Source organism: Coffea arabica, chromosome 3c, assembly GCF_036785885.1.
Source record: "Coffea arabica cultivar ET-39 chromosome 3c, Coffea Arabica ET-39 HiFi, whole genome shotgun sequence".
In the NCBI taxonomy this organism is placed as follows: domain Eukaryota; kingdom Viridiplantae; phylum Streptophyta; class Magnoliopsida; order Gentianales; family Rubiaceae; genus Coffea; species Coffea arabica.
The window spans coordinates 5,883,507-5,905,106 of record NC_092314.1 but is presented as its reverse complement, the minus strand read 5'-3'; the positions used below and the strand labels follow the sequence as shown (position 1 = coordinate 5,905,106).

Below are 21,600 nucleotides of genomic sequence, written 5' to 3'. Positions count from 1 at the left end.
GGTGGAAAGGTGTGCGGAAGTTTATTGCTAAAAATCCCTTCTCAAATTTATATAGATATAGATTCCTCAGTTTATCATACCCCCATGCAGTGATAGTTTTTGTGAAACTTGAATCAAATGGCTCCTTACGCTTAATCAATTACGGTTGGTTCCAATAATATTCAGCCTGTCTTAGTCGTACCGCACGCTCTAAAAGTGAACAATGTCAAGGTCTGTTATGCAGATGAATACATGACTAATCGAGAACCACACAAATGGATGCAAAAGTCTACAGCTAAAATTCAAAAAACTCATGCAAGTTGTTTGCCCGTTTTCTGCCCTGCATTTAAGAAATGCACGTAATCATAGTCAAATGCAAACTCATTACCAGATCGTTTGCTTTTCATAGGAAAATGACTAATAAATGTCAAAGCTTGAGCCCAAAATTAGCACCACCATCCATATAACAAAAGCGGAAAAAAGAAAGGTTTGATTGATTCCCATATTTTCAGTGAAGTTGACGGATTGAAATTTTCCAGTGTGCGCCTAATGCACTCTGCCAATGATTAGAAGAAACACAAGGGCATGGCAGAGCCTTTAATCAGAATTACCAGAGTTACAGGTAAACCCATAGAATGGAGCAAAAAACATATAAAATCAAACAACTAAAATAGGTTCCCACAGGAATAGGTGGGACTTCCAAGTACAAGTATAGGCATTCTACTGGGATGCTATGACAAGAATTGCATTTAAAAGAAAACAACTAGTATATGTTAGTGTAATTTTCTTTGACAATGCCTTGGCACTTTCAGAAAGGAAACATACAATCAAGTATTGCCATCAAAATATCCCTAAACACCTAAGTAAATCTTTGTGTCAAGAATGAAAATGATTTTTTCACTAATTGAAGCTGTAGAATAGTTGTGGAGCTATCCATGAGATGTTTTTCGTAAAGTTGCTGCCATTGCAAAAAGAATCAACCAACAATGCATGGTGTCGACTAGATTCCTTTCCCATCATTCCCCCCAGGACCAGGCTGTGCCACTGTTAAACTGACCTATCAGAAGAATTACGTGCTGAATCGTTTTCTTTTAGAATCTTTAGTAGTACTCCAACGGCTTCACTAACTTCCCCCTTTTAGCTTCTTCCTCTGCTTTCGCCTTTGATCATGCAAACCTGGATGGGTGAAAAGAAATATCAATGAGTATTATGCTCTAGAAAAAGAAATGGGATGAAGATGAGAACTGTCATGATAAGATAAACACTACGTTTTTTCTGTTCTTTCCTCTTCCTTCTCAAGTTTTCCATGTTCTTTCTTTTCTCTGCAATCTCTTTCAGATCTTGGCAGGCCTGAATATGAGAAAGAATGCAGTGATTTTAGTGAATGCAAAGATGCATAATCACCAGCTTTAAAGAAAGTTAAAAGCGTAAAATCATTTGGAAGGTTGAATAGGACACCAAGCAGTAAGCTGTGCACAAGTTGGCATATGGTGAAGATTTTAGCATGCAGAACTAAAGTTAATCTCCATTAACAGAGTAGAAACCCGAAAAAAATCTTCCCTGTCTGACCAAACCTAGACAGAAAGGTAACCAATATTTAGTTCAGAAGACCAAAAAATTGGTTTAGATTGGGTTTCCTGTACTTAAAAGTGGAGAAACCAAACCAAACTTGAACTTCAAAAGTACCATATCATGCACTGGAGAAAACCATTTACCTATTATAAGTTCATAACTGGCATAGTGAAGAACTATGTAATATGTATTAGCAAAATTAATCAGCATGTATAAATGACTTGCTGTGGCAATGCTATGGATGCAAATTGCTCCAAATCAGCAGAACACACATTGACCTGAATGGAGAGCGAGTAGCCTGGTTATTGGTCCCAACCTTCATTAAAATATGATTTGAGTAAATTAACACTGAAAAAACCAAAATTCAAGACCACACCGCAGTACGCTCTGGGTAAAATTTTTGGAAACTCCATCATTGTGGATATTGGTACATCAACAGAAAAAGTAAGAGTTATCATCTATCGAAATAGAGCACATAACACTCAACAACACAGATGGGTCTGATTATACATACTAAAACACTGAAAAGGACAAAACAGTTCAGAAAACTGCAGCATTACCTCTTCTCCAATGCTTCTAAGTGCCTGAAGAGGTTCCACGCAATCCTGGCCAATAATCACCAATTTTCTCCTTTTGTTTTGTGCTGAAGTATTTGAATCTGCAAGTTTCTGCCTAGCTAATTCCTCAAGTTGGTTTTGAAGGACAGGTGAAACACCAGCCTGAGAAAAAATCAGTCATCTGCTTTCTGTTTTAGAACTAACAAAAGCTAAGCTAGTTTTTATTCAGAAAATCATCAAGGTAATTAGAAGTATGTTTCCACTGAACTATGTTACACACCCTCTGTGACAAAATCATGATGAGGATCTTAAGTTTCACTGTATAGCTGTATAATCAAGTTTTCCCGACAGTCCATCACAAGTCTCTACAGCCATTAAAAAGAAAACAACAGCACATTGCAATAAACAAGTACCAAATGTATATTATAAGCCTCAAATCTTCACTTTCAGAAACTTCAAACTGCATCTGTGAATGACATCTTATTTTCACCCTGTTATTGAAATTTCAATGCTTCACATTGAAGTCAGAAATTCAAATTCTTCAAGATAAAACATGAAGCTTGATTCTCCACTATGTAAATCTGACATGACTTCCTGAATGTAACAGCTAGATATTTTTTCAAGAAACACGCTTAAAACACAGAGAGCTAATGAATGAGAAAATTCAAAGTGTACAATAGGCTCAATATACTCAAAATATTCACTTCAATTTACATATGCATCCAGTTTGTCTTCAATAGAGCTATAACTTCTTAAGCCAAAGCTTTCTTCACCTCAATCACCAACTCTTTTTTGAACAAGAGCAATCCAAATAAACTGAATAGGAACTCTCAAACTCAGCCCATGGTACTTACAACTTCTGTATCATTGATCATTTTACAAATAGATTTCTTCAATTTTGCTATTCAAGAGGATAAACTTATGTTGTGTCACCAAAGTAGAAATAAAATTTGTAATTTCATGTTATTGAGCACCTCAAAATATGATCTAAATTAATGCTCTTATTTTCAAATTATTTTACTCTGATCTCTCTGATTCATAAATTGCACCCACCAGTTGAAACTAACTGAAGTAAACTAAGTCCTAGCTTAATTGAACCATACAGACATGTACAAGAAAATATACATACTATTACCGAGTAAAAACCCAAAAAACATAAATCTGTATTGTACACATAGATTACTGTATGTAGGCATATGTGTATAAAGATATCTATACAAGTCTAAACCTTATTCACTTACCCCTGCCAAGAAGCGATTCGAAAATGTTTTGGGTTGCAATGGCCGAGAGAGAAGAGTATTCAACTCCTGCAAATTTAGAAAAGGAAAAAAAAAAAAAAAACCACCTTTAAAATGATGCACTCATTAAGTGAATTTAACTTCATAAACTTACTTCGCTACGATTAAATCCAATATAAAGTATCAGCTGATAACAACAAAGGGTACATATGAAGATTCAATTATGGTGCAGTGACAAATAAAAAATGACAAAGAAGTGTCTGCAGTGTGCAATGGCAAAGGATAGCTATGAGAAGAGGATACCTGTTGCATCTTTTTTAGGTGAGCAGAAGAGGCTTTCTTCTGTTTGTGTTTGTTCACTCTTTCATCCTCACTATCATTATCATCTAGAACTAATTCAATTGACTCTGCATTCCTCTCAAGCCAGCTCTTCTTGGCTTTTTCCTGGAACATAAAATTTAGAAATGTAGTAAATGCACAAGAAAAGGAGAAATGAAGAAAATTGGTGCAGAAAATCACAGCTAAAGACAACCATTCACTTCAAATCTCCGGTAATCAGTTATCCCTGAAATATTAAAACTTGATAAAGACAATAACACATCTGAACAATTCCAATCCTATTGTAACAGGATGATGTGGATATCCTACTACTCATTTTAATTTTAGATCACTGCCTCCAAGTGCTAATTGTTATTTTTTTACAAAAAGAAATTCTGATAATAAAAACATGAAATATAAATCCCATAGGTCGACCGAAAATGAAAAACACAAATAGTTTTAATACCTGGGAGTCTTTCCGCAAGATTTTATCTATTTGACGAGCAAGAGATAATCGTTTCATAACCTCCGGCATGTATGAAATGTCTATAGGAAATCTCCGAAAATTTTCCTGTAAAAAAAAAAAGTAATGGCATCTTAATGAAAATTTAAATATGACTCAAAATTTTTTTTTTTCTGAAGTAAGCATGTCAGGGCAATTTAATCTAACCCTACATGTCAAACGGCTCCCTCCTTCCTCTCCTAATACACCCATTGAAACATTGAAAACAAAGGCATCCACAGAGAGGACTATAAGAAGGAGAACCAGCAAAGCTAAGCAAAAACTTTTTGCAAACTTCATAGCCTGTTCCATGGTTATATTAAATCATGTAGAGGATAAGGCAAGCAACCACCACCGTGATAACATGTGTAAAATGAGGGAGAGGACCAGTCTGTCAATATAAGATTACAGGGTATGCGAACAAATTGGTTCATAATTATCTTTTAGTCACAAACTTGAGCATGAAGTACTCCAATGAATCAGAAAAAACAAATTCCAGACAACACTTGAGTACATATACATGTTACTGGCCAGACAGTTTCATCTAGCTGCCCTCTATAAGACAGTTAAAACTCATCTTGTACCATAAACCATGCAGTATGTCAGACATGTAACAACTTCAACTGCACTCTTTCATAACATCCCAGTCTATAAAGATACACTAATTCCATTCCATTTATACACTAATAATCTCTTCCGTCAGATAGTCAATGCATCTACCAACCATGAGTGAAGTCAAACAAAAATTAACACTTACCTTTGCAAATGATTTGCACAAACCAGCAAATTTTGATGTTTCATTTGGGGAGATTAGAGCGATACTGCATCCATCAGAAAGAGCCCTGGCTGTTCTTCCACTTCTATGAACATAAACCTATGAAAATGATGTTCATTCAGTCAACATAGTAACATCCCACAAATTTACTCATATTTATTGTTGGAGTTTACTAACTTCAGCTGAATGCGGAAGCTGGTAGTGAATGACGGTTCGTACACCAGGAATATCAAGTCCTCTTGCTGCAACATCAGTGGCAATAAGTATACCATGCTCAGTAGCACGAAAACGATCAACTGCCTGCAATGACGAGTAGGACTAAGAACAGATGGTACAAAAGTAGAAGGGAAGCTAGATTTGGATGAAAAATTCTAACAAAGAAGAGACTTCACAACAGGAAAAAAGAGAATATGATCTTCCTTGTTTCGCTGTCTTCTAATAGTTATAAATTGAGCAAAAAATTTTGAGTTCTCTCCTGCAGAAAATTACAGGGACCATTATCCTTCCCTCAAGTTTAGACTTAACAACCTCAAAGAGACAATCAGTTACATGTTAACCATTATACTGCAGAACCAAGGACAAGAAACACCAGCAATTCTACAATTGCTAATAACTGAAAAGAATAAGGTCTTTGATGACATTGTTTGTCTGAAATATATAGCACAAGCAAGCAGTAGTATGATCCAAGGAACCAATAGCAGATCCCCTTTAACTTCAGCTTTAGAAGGCTAGGCACTTTATTAAATTATCAAATTAACTAATAAGAAAAGGTCAACCTTAGATATTAGTTTTTTATACAAAAGGAAAATCCCTTTACATCAACCTCTCCATTCTGTTGTTGAGCAAGTGCTCGAAATCTTATGTCCTAGTCCTGGTGAATTGACTTTCTCATTAAAATTATCCCAAGTGAATGAAATGTATGACGTGTCTTAGCTGTTACATTTGTACTTTTTAGGTGGAATGAGGTTCTCTTGCTAAAAGTCCAAAACAAGGAAAATGGTTTGAATGAACCACCTAAGTCTCTTGGTATTAGTTCAACCCAACTATATGAAAGCCTCATTCCATACCACATACAGTTACCCATTATCTTCTATTGTACTTTCAATTCTACTCTTCTCCTAGCTTTAAGTGTCAATAATTATCAAACCCACTCTTCTTAAATGGTTTGTAGATGCCATAAATAATAATGAAAAACTTATCTGATTTCCTAGAGAGATTCGTAAGTTCTCTCTAATTACACCTTATATAACCAATATTTCATCAGATTGTTCCAAATTCTTCCACCTCCTACCATATCCATCCCAAGATTATCCCACAAAATATAGTTTATGTTTTCAAACACATCACAATTAGTTAATCTGAATTGTTTTCTCCAAATTTTGCATGTTACTACCAGACGAATCCACAAATTATACAAGATACCATGGGATCCACAAATAAGGTTATCTCATATTACACTGGTATCAACATTGTTAAAAGAGTCTTCATCAAATTTTGAAGGGCATAGGGAAATCAGCAAAGAGCACTTAGGTCAACTGGATGTTTGTTTTTAATAGAAAACATTTGTGGGCGTGGTAATGTCTTAAAATCCTGTAAACCGAATCCTGGAACATATCTCAGAAAGAAAACAAGTACGTGCAAGGGAGCACATAAAACCAAAAATCCAAGAGTAACTGAAGGACAAACCTTAAGGCGTGCTCGCTGCTGCATTTGGGCATGCAGGGTCCAAACGTTTATGTCAAGGATGCGCAGAATGGAAGATATGTGGCGTAAAGCCGCAATTGATGTGCAGAAAATAATGGTTCGGCCTTGTCCATGGAGGCTTAATAGATAGAATAAATAAGCATCTTTATCTTCTTCCTTGCACCTGCAAACTTAATGCAACAGTTAAATCTAACTGGAGAGATTAGGACAACCAACAGAAGGATGAGAAATACGGAACCCAGCAATAAATTTCAAGGAAATTTCCAATGCTAATTAAGTCAGATACCCAAGCCTTCTATAAGAGCAAAAATTTTGAATGCCAAACAAAGAAGTTAAAGAGAACAAAACATACTCAATAAATGATTCCTCCAAATTATGTGCCAGAATTGAGGCGTTGGTTAGATCAATAATAGCAGCACTTGCCCTCATTCCAGCTCGCTCAGAGAGAGTTTCTATGGAATTTAACCCGTCATTTGGCTTAGACTTCAGGGATCCATGCTTTAGCTTCTTACGAAAATCAGCAGAAAGCGCAATAGTAGCAGAGAAAACAAAAGTTTGCCTTTTCTTTCTTTGCAAGCTTGAAACTGTAACACAGTTTTCTGTATTATGAGATTGAGCATCATCTGATCCACTAGTCACCGGAAGCATATCAATTATGGACTGCAACTCACGAAAATGGCCATTTTCAATCATGCGATCAGCCTCATCCAGCACAAAAAAAGACAGCGAATGAAGCTGCAGAAGCGATTGGGTGGGTGAAGAAATAGTTTGAAGAAAATTTTCAAAAAGAAAATTAAATGCTAGACTCATGATGCTGCAAAAAAAAAAGGCAACAAAAGCCCTGGTGGAAGTGACTTTGGGACTTGATGCTGACCACAGAATTCAAGATACTACACATCAGGAAACAGTGCTTCAACAGACAAAGGTGGTCCCAAGTTTAGTGATATTGACAATAGGATCAGCAACTGCAAAGAAAATTTTTCATTTTCCAATGGCACTTTTGCATCCTCTCTGACCACTCTTTAACAATGCAGTGTACCATCTTCTTCCCATCCCCCAAAAAAACAACCAAAAAGAAAAAAAGGATGAGATAAAACTCTCCACACGTGAATATAATATCATTTTTGGGACACCATTTTAACCCATCAGCTTTTTACACTTCTCACGGATATTATCATGTCTGATTAGCTTACTTCTAAACTACCATGAGGCATGATCACTGTAGCCTTTGTGTCAATGAACACTCTTAAATGACAATAAAAAGTTATTAATTATCTAGTTCCATAATGTGATATTGTCAGAACCTTAAATAAGTACTGGAATCAGAATTCAAAGCATTTATCAGGATGATGAGATATGAAAGCACAACCCACGAGGGAAACTTGACAACTTAAGTGGTAGCCCATGATTCTGCAATTCATTCAAATAACTAAAAACACAATTAGCAATGAAAGCAAATGCTTTGAACACCTCTTCCCCACTTAGCAAACTGTAAAACTAGCATAAAAATCTTTTATCAGTTGCATACCAAGTATACCAAGTAAATGAGCACAAACCTCTGTAAGATGAACCGCTCCACCTGACATGAGCTCCCATAATCTCCCTGGAGTTCCAACAACAATCTCAGGCCTTGATTTAAGTAGTCTTTCCTGTTTCTCTGTTGACATCCCACCAACAATGGGCACCACCCTAACATTGGTAGGCTTTGCAACTTCCTTGAGATGATCTGTGACCTATAGGAAAGAGCCAAGAAAGACAACAACGACAATTAGCATTACAGACAACAAAAACGTCTAAAGCTCACCTTTTTCTTTTTATTTATCTTCCGACTTAGGATTTCAATTTTCTTTTTCAATATCACAGGATATGTATAGCTTGATGATCAGTCATAGTACCACTTGCAGTAATCCTGTTTAGGCAAAGTCTGAGATGTTAAACAATTCAAACAAATGCATAGCTAACTAATCCAGCCAACACTCCAAAACTAGCCAGGTTAATACTCATTCTCCTGCAGAATACAGTAACTACAAGGCAGGATGGGAAACTTTCATAGAGTAAGTATAGCCTACCTTACCTTTGATTCTAAATGGAGACTACAGTAACTACAAGGCAGGAAACTTTAGCACTCTTGGATCATGTGGTTGATTCTGAGCCACCCAAGCAAGATCCAACAATAGCAATCCATGCTACATTAACTATTAAAGAACAGACTAATAATGACATAACCAGCAGGCCGATTTTCTGACTAGGACTAAATATCATTACTGCCCCCACAAATTTCCAATTCTTAACTTCATACAGTCATGTATAAGAAACAAGCATTTGTTAATCAAGCCTTCCTTGCAGATGATGATCAGGACCTCTAACCACATCCAGAAAAATGTGAGATTTCTTATAATCTATATGATAAATTCAAATTCAACTTCAACGTGATAATAACCAAACATTAAAAGTAGGAATAGAAGTAAACAAGATACTAGAGGAGTTGTAGTGCAGTTTACCCCAAATCAAATAAGTCTTACAACCTCAAGAGAGCATAGAATGGTAAATCAGCTAATTCTTTATTCCATAGGATTGACAAACCAAATGATCAGAAGCATGAGAGAAGTCTATAGGAGTACCTGAAGTGCAAGTTCTCTAGTAGGAGTAATTATGAGAGCCCGTAAAAAGCCTCTTGAAGCAATTCTTTCATCTGCCTCTTCATATTCTGAAATCAGCCTCTCAACTTTGTCTCGTTCTTCTAGAAGTCGTTGTAGAATGGGCAAACCAAATGCAAGTGTTTTACCAGACCCAGTCTCTGCAGCACCGACAACATCCTGTCAACCAAACTCAACAACATGAATATCATATTATCTTTGCTTTAAGCAAAAGTTACAACCGGTCAATTAAAACTCAACCTTTCCTTGATGAGCTGCAGCAGGAATACATGCTTTCTGTATTGGTGTTGGTTCTTTAAATTTCAGCCTGTGTATTGATTTCATTAGCAGAGGATGAAGTCTAAGCTCATTCCATGCCAAGTATTCACTTTCATCAACCGATTCCTCATCAACATCCTCCTTGCCATCGGCAACTAAAGAGCAACATTTTTTAGGTCACGTTTCTTTAGAACTACATAGTATTTAACAGCAACAGTCCGATGGAATTACCCAATCACAGCCAAACATTCACTAAAGCCGAAAAAATAATCAATCAAATCCACTAGGAACTGTCTACCAAAAAATAAGTTCCTATTAAATAAACTCAACAACAACAAATATATTGTCAGACCTGAGGAAATGATTCGCAGACATGATAGACAAGATAATATCAGCAGAATACCAACATATCAGCTAATTTTTCTTCTTAAACACATACTATGCATCTCAAAGTATAACTCACGGTAGTTGCATTTCAATGTTGAGTTTATGAGGTTTTTACTGTTATTATCCAAAATGGAAAAAAAAATAAAAGTCACAACACCGTCAGACGTGCATCAAAAGTTTTTGAAGAGTCCAAGTGTTTCACATATGTGCAAAAATGCATGTACTTTGATTATGAGAATATTCATGTTTCCAAGAAATAAAACCATAGTAAAACAAATCCATCACCAACACACTAATACTCTATGTATGATATTAAATTAGAAGAAATGAAGTCCACATGGTGCTGACCACTGATACTTGACGAATGTAAAAAGTCAGAAATTGAATCCCTAATCAGTAGCACATTATATGAATTATATTGCAACTAAGAAAAGCCACCTTGGAATATTAACAAATGACCACATTCAGTATATACATAAGATAAGCAAGTATTAGTAACATACAGTTAAAAGAGGACCTAGAACTTGATAGCAGTAATATCACATATAAGGAACAACAGAAAGAGCGGTATCACCTAAACAGGCAAGAAGACTAATGCAACACTCACCGGCTGCTAGTTCTGCATTTTCCTCAGCTGCATTTTCCAACTTACCCTTCTTTTGAGTTTTATTCTTTTTTTTCTTCTTTCTCTTCTTATTTTGTTTCAATTCTTTCAGTTCCCACTCCACCACCTCCTCCTCTTCAGGTCTCTCTTCATTTCCACCCTCATCCTCAGCCACAGAACTGTCATCATGTTCACTTACCTTCCTTTTCTTCGATTTTGACTTCCTTTTCAATATTTTCTCTGCGCTTTCATTTTGGGGCTTTGGAATGTCCAATGCATACTCTGTCTCATCAATTTCTTCGAGCGACAGAAATCCTACATTCATTAAAAATCGAAACCAACATCAAAAAAATCAAACAAAAAGCTCCATCTCAGTCCAACAATCATAAAATTCAAATTAATAACAAGACAACCTTAAAACTCAGCAACAAAAAACTAAACTTTCACAAAGTATCTAAATTATAGTAACAACCTCCATTCAATTCCCTAAAAGAGCTTAACTTTTACTTTGCTTTTCTGGTATAATAATTTAAGCAAAAAAAAAAAATTCAATCTTTAGAAACTGGAAGTTTTCAAAGCTTAATAGTTATCACAATTTCCACAAGAAAACCGTGAAAATCCAATGACTTGATGCAATTAAGTTAACTAACACGGACTTTAATCAAGAGTAAGCATAAAAACAAAATGGTCTTATTTTTCACGCAAGTTTGATCTAAATCTTCTTCTCCCAATAAAAATCTAACCATACAAGTCAGAAAAAGAATTGAAATTTATCACCAAATTTAAATTTGATAAGAAAAGGTAGGGGGAGGGAACCTCCTTCGAGCTCATTGGAGCCAATAAGGAAAGAATAAGCATCGTCTTTATCGGGGAGAGATGGGTTCCAGGGAAGTGAGTCAAACCGTTCGAGTTGCTCCTCCGATTTAACTCGGGCTCGTTTCTTTTCCTTCTTTAGCTTCTTCTTGGTCTGGTTATTTCTGCCACTGGAAGGCCCGGAAGCCATTTTGGTCTTCAAAGGAAAAAGGAGAAAACAAGAGAGAAGACAGGGTTTAACAGTGTTTGAACGGCCTCCGCTGGAGGCGTTGCATTAAGGAGTGGCACCTTAGAACGGTGATTTTGCAGCTTAAGTACTTTTTTTTTTTTTTACAATTTGTTTTTTATTGAAAGAAAATAAATAAATTCTACTTATGAATTTATTTTGATTAGCAATTTAGTGGTATGTAAAATAAATATTGCCTAAGATAAATGGTTTTCAATTGTTTTAAGAGTTTAGTTGGAGAGAAGAAAAGAAAAGAATTACTAGTTTTCACTGTTGCTCAAGTTGGCTTCTTGGCTTGTACGTTTATCCTTTTATATTATGCTTAGTGATAAATTCTACTCATAAATTTACAAAGGAAAAGAAAAGCAACAAAGAGACAGTTTAAAAATATATAATGGGTGTAAAACTTAGTAGTTTTCTTGAATACAATTAGATGAAAACATACTAGTTTTTTTTTTTTTTTTGGTTCCAACTCATAGTTTCTTTATTTTTGCAATTGCAATTTAGAATTACAAAGACATCGAGAAAAAAAATTACCACAAAGTAAGCAAGGTAAGAACATAGTTTAATGGTCAAATTTTGTGTTGACAATAAAATCTCTATAAATTAATAATCTTGAAACCATACAAATTACAGAGGTATTAATTAATTGACAAATTAATAATTTATTAATTTATCAAGGGTACTTAAAATTGAAAAAAAAAACCCATTTAATCAATTAAAATTTTATTTTATTTTATAAAAATATAAATTATTCTATTAATAAAAGGAGGCTAAAAGTCTATAGAATATAAACTAATCCATATCTACTTGATTTGCAAATATAATTCAATTCTATTAATGTATGTAGCTGATTAAACTTTTATTTTGGTTTATAAAAATATATATCCTTATATTATATAAGATTGAGTTTTGATCAAAGAGGAGGTTGAATTTCAACCACATAGATAGGGACTTTTTGGGAATTCCTTATATTATGAAGTGTTTTGCAAGCTGAAGGTACAAGTCAGGAAAGCCTGTAATTGGGTATATTAACCGAAATGGTCTCCTTTATAGACATTAAAAACTTTAAATGTGGTTGCGTGTTTGGGTATTTATAGTATGTGCAATTAATCTGGAGTCATTTGTTGCTTTTGGTACAACTCATATAAGCATGTGGGTTTGTGTAATTATTGAAATGGCCTTTACACAGCACACATTCAGCTCTTGAGCCGCAGACAGATGTTTGGGACTCGCGCTTTGGCTGAAATTGCCTAAAATGAGTCTTGGCCGCTCTCACAGACAACCGTTTGTGTTTGTAACTTGAACAGCCTTTTTCCTCGTTGTTCTTGGCCACTGTTGCCTAATGTTTCATGAGCTTTCCGGATAGCTTCATGTTTGCATTTGGGTATTAGTTTTTGTATTCATTGGATGTTGTCTCGTGATATTGTTAGCTTTGCCGTCCTGATTCCCAGCTTGTCTTTTCATTCTTTCTCAGGTGTGAACTCCGCTATGTTGCTGTCATTTATGCCTGAATTTAACGGCCATAAACATGGGTTTATTAATGACTCCATGTCTGGCCTTTGGGATTGGGTCTGTTTCCCCCCTTTCAGCTTCGGGGATTGGGATTTTCCATGCCTCTTCCTTTCCCTTCTCATCCGAGTTCATGCCCGAATGACCCTATTTCTTTGACATTATAGCCTCAATTAAATAGCCAAGCGTTTGTAAGTTAATGCCTAAACGGCTGAGCATTGATTATGCTTATTTCAATGCCTCATCTTTCGTCTTCTTCGATTTTACCCTTTTAATATTCTGGGATTTGAGCTATTTTTTATGCCTTTCTACCGAGTATCTCAGAAATGCTCTTTAGCCGCAACTACTCCCGGTGGTTCAGCTTGAGGTAAGATTTTTTCCGCAATTTTGTCGTTCATGTGGGTGGTTTGGGCCGTGTGTGGCATCGATGTGTGCTTAATTCCTAAACTTTGACACTTGGCCCTTGTAATTTAGCTGCAACATATAGATTTTTTCACAAATTTAGAAGGCCTCTGTAATTTGACTGGTTTGCTTATAATGTTATAGGTTCGGGATAACAGTAAGAAAAAGCTCTCGGTGGGGTTTCTGAAATAAGGTTAGCTTTCTGGGTATCAAGTCATTTGTGTGGTTTTCTAATATTTGTCATTACGGAACAACATCTGCATCCTGGAATACCGGAAGTGCAATAAGCGCAACTGAAGTAGCCGACAACCCAGACTTCAACTCTAAAGGAACACAAATGGATGTTGTAATACAAGCAGTGGAGACAAAGAAAAGAGACAGCACAACCACTTTGGCACCCTCATTGTCTACAAAATCCAGTGAAGGAACCAATGGTACAACCCCTGCAAAACAAAATGAAGAAATCACCAAAAAGCAACGTATCTGAATGCTGCCTATTACAGCATCTAAAAGATTTTACTACTATTACTATCACTAAATAAGTGGACATACATAATGTCCTTTTGAACTACTTTATTATTTACTGGATCATGGGAAACCTATTTGTCGGTACATTTTTGGGAATTTGCTGCATCTACTTATTTGTCTTTGGAAACTTGCTGATTCTAATATTGGGTGGTTCTTATGTTGTTTGTCTCGTAATTGTATCTGCCTCTAATTATGTCGCACAGTGTACTATTTTTAGTTCAATGAAAACACTTCTTTAACCACATGTACTAAACACCCGCGCGATGTGCGGGCACTGCCCCCTAGTTCTATTAATAAAAGGAAGCTAAAAGTCTATAGAATATAAACCAATTCATATCTACTTGATTTGCAAGTATAATGTAATTCTATTAATGCAGGTAGCTGATAGACTCAAGAATATTAAATATAAACCAATATATATCTACTTGATTTGCAAGTACAATTTAATTCTATTAATGTATGTAGTTGATAGACTTAAGCATATTAAAGGACAGATGTCTACCCTCACATTATTAAATGCATACCATGGGTCAAATTAACAATATTATGTATACAAATGATACGGAAGTGTTATTATAATAAACAAATAATTGATCAAATGCATAAAGCATTATGTGAGTATAGTAAGGAACGCCCACATGTACTTAAAAACAATTCTAGTAATGATTTTGAAAAAAAAAATAACAATAGACTCATATTTTAGGAAAAAATGATATTTAATTTTAGTGAATTATTAATTTATGATATGAACGGCATCAAAGTGTTATGTAAAGTTTTTTTTTAAAAAAATTATTATCTTATTATTTTATCAAAATTATTAATTTGGCTTATTAACCTAAGTTGAGATGGAAAAAATTATTAATCAATAGAGATTATTAATTATTATTCAACAAACAAATCTAGAGTTGTGACACCACAAGACTAAAACACTTCTCTGCCATTGAGGCTGGGCAAAAGATGGTTTGCCCATTCATACTCCCAGATTCTTATTGCATATTTAGCTCAAAACTAATGGAAATAACTTGATGTTTGATACGCCAATTTGATTGTTTACCAGATCATTTGAAGCAAAAACATAATAATGAATGGACTCTCCATCTGATGAAGATAGTGAAGAGACTTGAGGATGTGTCATAATACCATGGCGACACACTCTTCAGGCAGATTTATTTGGAAAACCTATAATGGATCGGAGAGAACTATGTCTGTATTTGGAGTAGGGCATTAAGAATGCAGCATGCTGTTCTTGATTCCGATAAGAAATTTACGAGCATTTGAGTGTTGTCACAATCGACTATTTTCACCACTTGATTGTGTATCATTTCCCATCCAGATTCTCCTATCTCCGTAACGCTCCAACTTCAGAGTTACATGATCATCCGGTTGCTCCTATCGAATGTGTGGTCATCTCTAGTAAAAAAGATTTGGCAAATTGGAGACACACCTCGATCCACATTAATTTTCAAATTAAACATTTCTTTCCAAATTGTCGATTCTCTTGATTTCAGGTGGATCATTTGAAATTGATAATGAAATATCGGATTAATCAATCTCAACTTTTTGATGGATTTTTGAGCCATGTTTTTGGCCTTTGTTGAATGAATCTTGATCGCTGGAGAACTATATACGATGATATTAGCAGCTGCTCTACTCTGCTTCACTCTCATATCTACTCTACTCTGCTAGGTTGGATTGATTTTATTTACAGTTCTTAAAAAGAAACTGTCAATAGTAGACGGAGAAACTGTTTTCACCAAAATCAAATCATGAAAGAATTTGATTTGAAAGTGACTAGTACAAATCAAAATTTACATTAAGACTCCAAATGAGTCGTGTGGAGTCTAATAGAGTCAAGTTTTGACTAAACGAGTTAAGTTCGACTCAATTTTAATTTGGTTCGAACCCGAACTTGAGTTCAATGAGCTTTCATTCTAAAACTCGAGTTTGAGTTCGAACTCCAATTCGAGCCTTGTGAGCTTGAGTGTGTACCTATTTGACCTTAAATAAAATAAAAAATAATTTTTATATTTTTCAAAATGGACAATATTGACATTTCACCCTAATTAAACAATAAAAATATGGGGGACATGCATGTAATTTCACCATTGAAAATATAAAGTATTAAAACTAAATTCGAATTGGCTCGACGAGCTAACGAGTTGAGTATCGACCCTACTTACTCACCATGCTAGCTCAACTTTGACCATATTCGAGTCAAACTTTAACTGAGTCAACTTGCAAGCGCTCGCAAACTGACTTGACTCGTTTCTAAGTTCTAACCCTAATCAAGACCGAGGTGGACAGTGGAGGATATTATAATAATATTGATTGATACATCAATTTTTGCATTGTTAAAATTTGATTGGATGTTCTTCGCCTTTCTTCAATCTTGAATGGTTGAGAATGTATCACCATGATAGTAAGAGCTGCACTGCTCCGTTCTGCTGTCTACTTTGGCGGGCCAATTTTGTTAAATGGTTTCTTGATTTTGATTTTTCTTCAGAACAAGAGAATGTAAGCTGAATTGGATATTGAGAATCTGATAGAGCTTGAAAAGAAACATATCCACTCGTGGATACTTGTGGATTGGTGATGCTTCTGGCTATTGTGGGGAGGAGTAACCGTTGAGGTAGATACAGACTTATAGGTGGTGGTGGGAAATAACTGATTTAACCCAAAGAGAAAAATTTGAAGATGGAAAATAGAAAAAGGAAAGATCTGCCAACCCTTTTGCCAAAGATGAAAGTTCTTTTCATATACCTGTTGAGTGGTAGAATGAAAAACTTCCATTCTATAACATCTTCTTCTCCAGATGAATTTATTAAGTAACATTTGAGCATCTATAAATAAAGTGGAAGCCAAGAAGGAAAGATTTTTAAATTCCTTAATAAATTGAGAGAAATGGAATGTAACAAAACAAAAATCAAAACAGAGGATGGCTTGGGTTTCATGAGGAATTTTTTTCTTTCTCTCATAATGACATTCAACAAAAATAGGCATCTTTAGTACAACTAGTTTATTTCAAAATTATACATTACGAATTTCTCGTAACGTCGAGTTTTGGACTTACTATCTAATTATATGCTGCCAATACCAAAAAAAAAAGAAAAAACAACTACCCTAAACAATAGAATTTCTAACTATCATGCTAACTAATATAATCTTTTAGGAAAAAATAATTAAAACATCAAAATCTTTTTTTTAATAGTAAAAAATTTTATATAAACTTAATTCATATAAAAATAATTTATTTTTAAATTGTGCACACACTAATAAGAGCGTCTACCACGCAGTCACACACTATTATTCCCTTATCCAAATGTTCAATGGCCTTAATCCTCCTCACTATCAGACCATTCCCACGCTCCCACTTGTATCGGCTCCCAATTTCCATCAGATGCCCTTGCTCCCCGCCCTTTCTAGAGCCATCTTCTCCTCCTCAGTTCACCCCCTCCCAAGGTCATTTTCGTCAATGAGCAACTTTGTCACCCCTTCCTCTTCCTCCGTCAAGGCCCGTTTGAGAGGCGTGGTGTTTGACATGGACGGAACCCTGACGGTCCCCGCCATCGACTTCCCGGCAATGTACAAGGCCGTACTGGGAGAAGAGGAGTATGTATCAATTCGAAAGCAGAAACCTTCGGGCATTGATATTTTGCAGCAAATTGAAGATTGGAGCCCGGATAAACAGCGTCAGGCTTACGAAATTATTGCTGATTATGAAAAGCAAGGCCTTGATCGCCTCGAAATCATGCCTGGTCAGCCTCCATTTTTTTATTTTTAAGTTTCTTGGTGTTTTTGTGAGTTGATTCATCTGTTATTGTGTCTAATTCAATGCATTTGTGAGAATGTACGAGTCTCTCAGCACGTGGCCCCAGTTCTGTTATGTCCGATCATCATGCCTAATATGCAGTTAAAGAATGTACAAGCTTTTAGCATGTGGTACAAGTTGATACAGGGTTAGTCATAGTGGAGTGGCAGGAGTTTCTGCATTGTGACATGGAACTTTAAAACATCAAAATGAACAAAAAAAAAAGATCTTGGATTTGCGTTAATCCTGACCTTTTTGGATTACTTAGTTATTTAAAAGCATTTCAGTTAATTACCATGATTACTTGATGTCATAACAAATTTAACTTTTGTACAGTACTATTGCATTTCAGGTGCATCAGAACTTTGTGCTTTTCTTGATTCAAGAAGCATTAGGTAAAGTTTAAATTGATCCCTTTCCCGTCTTGCATTTTTCTGCAATCTGGCTGTTAGAGCTATAGAGCCTTTTGTTTTTTCATGAATGTTTATACTTACAATTCTTAGATTTTAGCACCTCTTGGTGTCATGATTGGGATGGTAAATGGATACACATCTTGTGTTAAATTTTCACTAACCAAGTTTACTGACTTTGCCCCTACATTTTTGATGAGATGTTTCCACTTTTCCCGGAAGACTTAACACATATATTATATTTGTTAGTCCATGATATCTGCAAACAGCAAAACTTTGAGTCCTATTATGGGGCTGTTGCTGCTAAGTGGAGTTTTGCACTAATTGATATTTGCTAAATTTGTCATGCTAATAGTTCTTCTGTCTTCTTGAATTGTTGAAACTTGGCAATTGGATTGAGGATTTTTCTATAAGCTAGACTACCGATTGCTACTCAATTCATTCTTTCAACTAATAATACATAATACTTCTGTTCACTTTCCTATACTTTGTTTGCAGTTTCTTCTGAATATGGTAGACTTGGGGTTGCACATCAATAACTCAATATTGAGCCATCTGGTGTGTGAATGAGTTATGGTAGCTTGTTTTTAGTCCTCAGCATTCAATCATGCAGCAGAAACAATTTTGTTCTTAAATTTGTATTCCATTAGGTGTAATTTTTTTTTTAAAAAAATTAATGCTCATTGATTTAAAATGTAAAAGACTTGGGAGTAATTAACTGTTTGACTATTCATTTTCTGGACTTGAGTCATTTCTGTCATTTTATTCAGTTGAAATTTTCTAATTGGATTTTCAGGAGGGGATTAATAACTAGAAATGTCAAGACTGCAGTTGATTTGTTCCATGAACGCTTTGGTGTAAGTTTTCCTGTGTTTTATAGCCTTATAAAGATAATTGGTCCTTCATATAGACCTGCTTATTTACCTTATTACATGATAAAACTTCTGAGGAAGGAAATATGTAAGCATTGATCGCATCAGAATAACCTGTGCTGTTTTCAAGTTAATTTCTAATTTTCTCTTCCCTTTTCTGTTTCGTTTCTGTGGTCATCATTTTTTGGTTTGAGTTGAGAGTGGATGGATGGGAAAGTGGTGTTCTAATCCCGTTTTGTCTTTCGCTTTCTCTCTAAATATCTCCATTAACTTATGCAAATGAGAACAAATGCATACAAGTTAGATACATTTTAGTTCTGTTTCTGTTTCTGTTCTATCTTTCTTTTTAAAAACATTCCTCTTTCCTAAGTTTCATTTGCTGAAAAGTATTTCTAGTTCTTTGGAACGTGTCAATTTAACACCAGAATCTAGTTTTGCATCAGATATTCTCGTAGTTCTTTCTTAGCGTTGATGCTTGTAATCTTACTCCATTTTTATTGTTGCTGCAGATAACATTTTCTCCAGCATTAAGCCGGGAGTTTCGTCCTTATAAACCAGATCCAGCACCGCTGCTGCATATTTGTTCAACATGGGAAGTTCGACCTAGTGAAGTAATGATGATAGGAGATAGTCTTAAAGATGATGTAAGCTCTTCTCCAGTTGAAAATTTCAATTATGTGTTCGGCCCAACTTGAACATTGGGGATCAACTGTGTTATTTGCTTCTTATTCTTATCTCTTTTTTTTCCTTGTAAATTCCTGTGGTGAATTTTTGAGGGGTAATGGTCAATTAACCATGTCTAACCTGTTAATGGTTTCTAGATGAGGAACTCTGTTTCTTCCAGTATGGATACACTTCAGCAGATGAATTTGGTATCATACAATAGGATTTGTGATTGGATATTTGCAATGCTGTTGAATGTTATCTATTTCTAAACCATGAAATCCATTTAGCACAACTTCAGTTTTTATTTATACAGTCTTTTCTTTTTCTTTGTAATTATTATATACTTCTCTTTATTTTGCTTCAAATTTGGGCAAATTGAAAAATACATGTGCTCTGTAAATTGCTTACTCGCTATTGTCCTTGCACTTTCTTGTATCATTGTAGTCTTTTAACGGGATTCTTGCTTTTTATATAATTGTGTCAAGTAAGAATTTCTGACAATGTCACCCAATTTACTGCACGCTCACCATTTTGCATTGACTGATTCTTATATTGCGCCCTTTGCAGGTGGCTTGTGGGAACCGAGCTGGCACTTTTACATGCTTGCTTGATGAAACTGGGAAGTATGACTCTCCAAGGTATGAGCACGTGGAGTATAAACCAGATTACAAGGTTTCTTGTCTAGCTGACATTCATTCACTATTGGAAGCAAACTTTGAACTGGAACCTTGAAGGCAAAGTTGAGGGACAGCGCGGCGCAAAACTGATTGCATGAACAAAGCTAAAAGTGGTCCTAATATGATCCTTTACTGATCATCCAATGCTTTTTGGGTATAAGCTCTTTGAAAAATGAGGAGTAAAGATCACATTTTGGTCAGCGAAATGATCAACTTTTTAGCTAGCTTCATAGTATATTTAGCTGATGAATGGAGCTCTACATGGCCTTTACACAGAAGGCAGTTTGTATGTAAATCCTGGACAGGTTGGCCAGTGCCTTTGATGTGTGAAGCCAACACTTTACTATCATACTCTCCAATGAAGAGGAAGTTATATTGTTGATATATTTGCCCTAAATAATGTTGAATTAGTTTTTAATCGCATTATATCTTCAAAATATTCCTCTTTCATTCCATTCTTGATGACGAATCTTTCAGCCGTTTGACATATTTGTCCTTTCAATTAGATAGATCACAATATGGATAACAACTAGCTGAGTTACTAAAAATTCCTAACAAGTCAAGTTACTAAAAATTCCTATTATACTCGTACTTTTTTCACTAACAGGACAGGATAGGACATCACTCCTAAAACATATATTAATCTAAATCTTCCAAAATATACTTCACCAATAATACTTTAATATGCTATAGGGATCCAAACGAGAAAAATAGTGGAAATAGAAGAACCATATGATGAAAAAACAAAGGGAATTTCGCCATTTTGGTACTGCACTTTTTTACTGAAACCAATTTCATCATTGATGAATTATTTTGGAAAAATCGTTCAAAACGTCCCTCACATTTTACAAGATGACTTTTTCGTCCCTCACTTTTAAAAGTGTAATTTTACGTCCCTTACAAATTCACATTGACTAAATTTGGCCCCTACCTAAGTTTCCGACTAGTTTTTGGCCGGAATCTACCATATGACTTGCATGTGATCATTTTTTAAGGGCAAAATTGTCAAATCAAATTTTTACATAATCTGATTCATAGTCCCTCACATTTCACAAAATGAATTTTTTCGTCCCCAATATTTTATAAAATAAATTATTTTGTTTCTGACATTTCAAAAAATCCACGTATATGTATA

General features: G+C 35.2%; 2 protein-coding genes across 4 annotated transcripts; one reads left to right on the top strand and one right to left on the bottom strand.

Annotated features, from left to right (window-relative positions):
- Window positions 1-615: 615 nt before the first annotated feature.
- On the bottom strand, window positions 616-11,663 carry LOC140004541 (DEAD-box ATP-dependent RNA helicase 13-like). 3 transcript variants are annotated; one of them, XM_072082068.1, is made up of 15 exons: window positions 11,368-11,663; window positions 10,555-10,866; window positions 9,543-9,715; window positions 9,267-9,461; window positions 8,202-8,378; window positions 6,998-7,380; window positions 6,628-6,808; window positions 5,119-5,241; window positions 4,924-5,040; window positions 4,131-4,235; window positions 3,650-3,790; window positions 3,350-3,415; window positions 2,112-2,270; window positions 1,248-1,329; window positions 616-1,155 (listed from the first exon to the last, which is right to left on the bottom strand). In XM_072082068.1, the coding sequence occupies exons 1-15, from the start codon at window positions 11,552-11,554 to the stop codon at window positions 1,103-1,105; spliced, it is 2,454 nt and encodes an 817-aa protein (XP_071938169.1). In that variant the 5' UTR covers window positions 11,555-11,663; the 3' UTR covers window positions 616-1,102. The 3 variants fall into 3 exon arrangements, with proteins under 3 accessions (XP_071938169.1, XP_071938170.1, XP_071938171.1); XM_072082069.1 differs by having other exon boundaries at window positions 6,998-7,305; XM_072082070.1 differs by lacking the exon at window positions 1,248-1,329.
- Window positions 11,664-17,335: 5,672 nt separating this feature from the next.
- On the top strand, window positions 17,336-20,849 carry LOC140037597 (haloacid dehalogenase-like hydrolase domain-containing protein At2g33255). The gene is made up of 5 exons (XM_072082067.1): window positions 17,336-17,787; window positions 18,193-18,235; window positions 19,047-19,107; window positions 19,632-19,766; window positions 20,356-20,849. The coding sequence occupies exons 1-5, from the start codon at window positions 17,352-17,354 to the stop codon at window positions 20,518-20,520; spliced, it is 840 nt and encodes a 279-aa protein (XP_071938168.1). The 5' UTR covers window positions 17,336-17,351; the 3' UTR covers window positions 20,521-20,849.
- Window positions 20,850-21,600: the final 751 nt, after the last annotated feature.

Excerpts from the sequence above, each read along its gene's own strand:
- LOC140004541 (XM_072082068.1), bottom strand. The coding sequence starts at position 11,554 with ATGGCTTCCGGGCCTTCCAGTGGCAGAAATAACCAGACCAAGAAGAAG. Across the intron at positions 3,791-4,130 it reads TCTTGCGGAAAGACTCCCAG|GAAAAAGCCAAGAAGAGCTG; the intron begins GTATTAAAACTA and ends TTTATGTTCCAG. Across the intron at positions 2,271-3,349 it reads CGAATCGCTTCTTGGCAGGG|GCTGGTGTTTCACCTGTCCT; the intron begins GTAAGTGAATAA and ends ATTTTTTCTCAG.
- LOC140037597 (XM_072082067.1), top strand. The coding sequence starts at position 17,352 with ATGTTCAATGGCCTTAATCCTCCTCACTATCAGACCATTCCCACGCTC. Across the intron at positions 17,788-18,192 it reads TCGCCTCGAAATCATGCCTG|GTGCATCAGAACTTTGTGCT; the intron begins GTCAGCCTCCAT and ends ATTGCATTTCAG. Across the intron at positions 19,767-20,355 it reads GAGATAGTCTTAAAGATGAT|GTGGCTTGTGGGAACCGAGC; the intron begins GTAAGCTCTTCT and ends CGCCCTTTGCAG.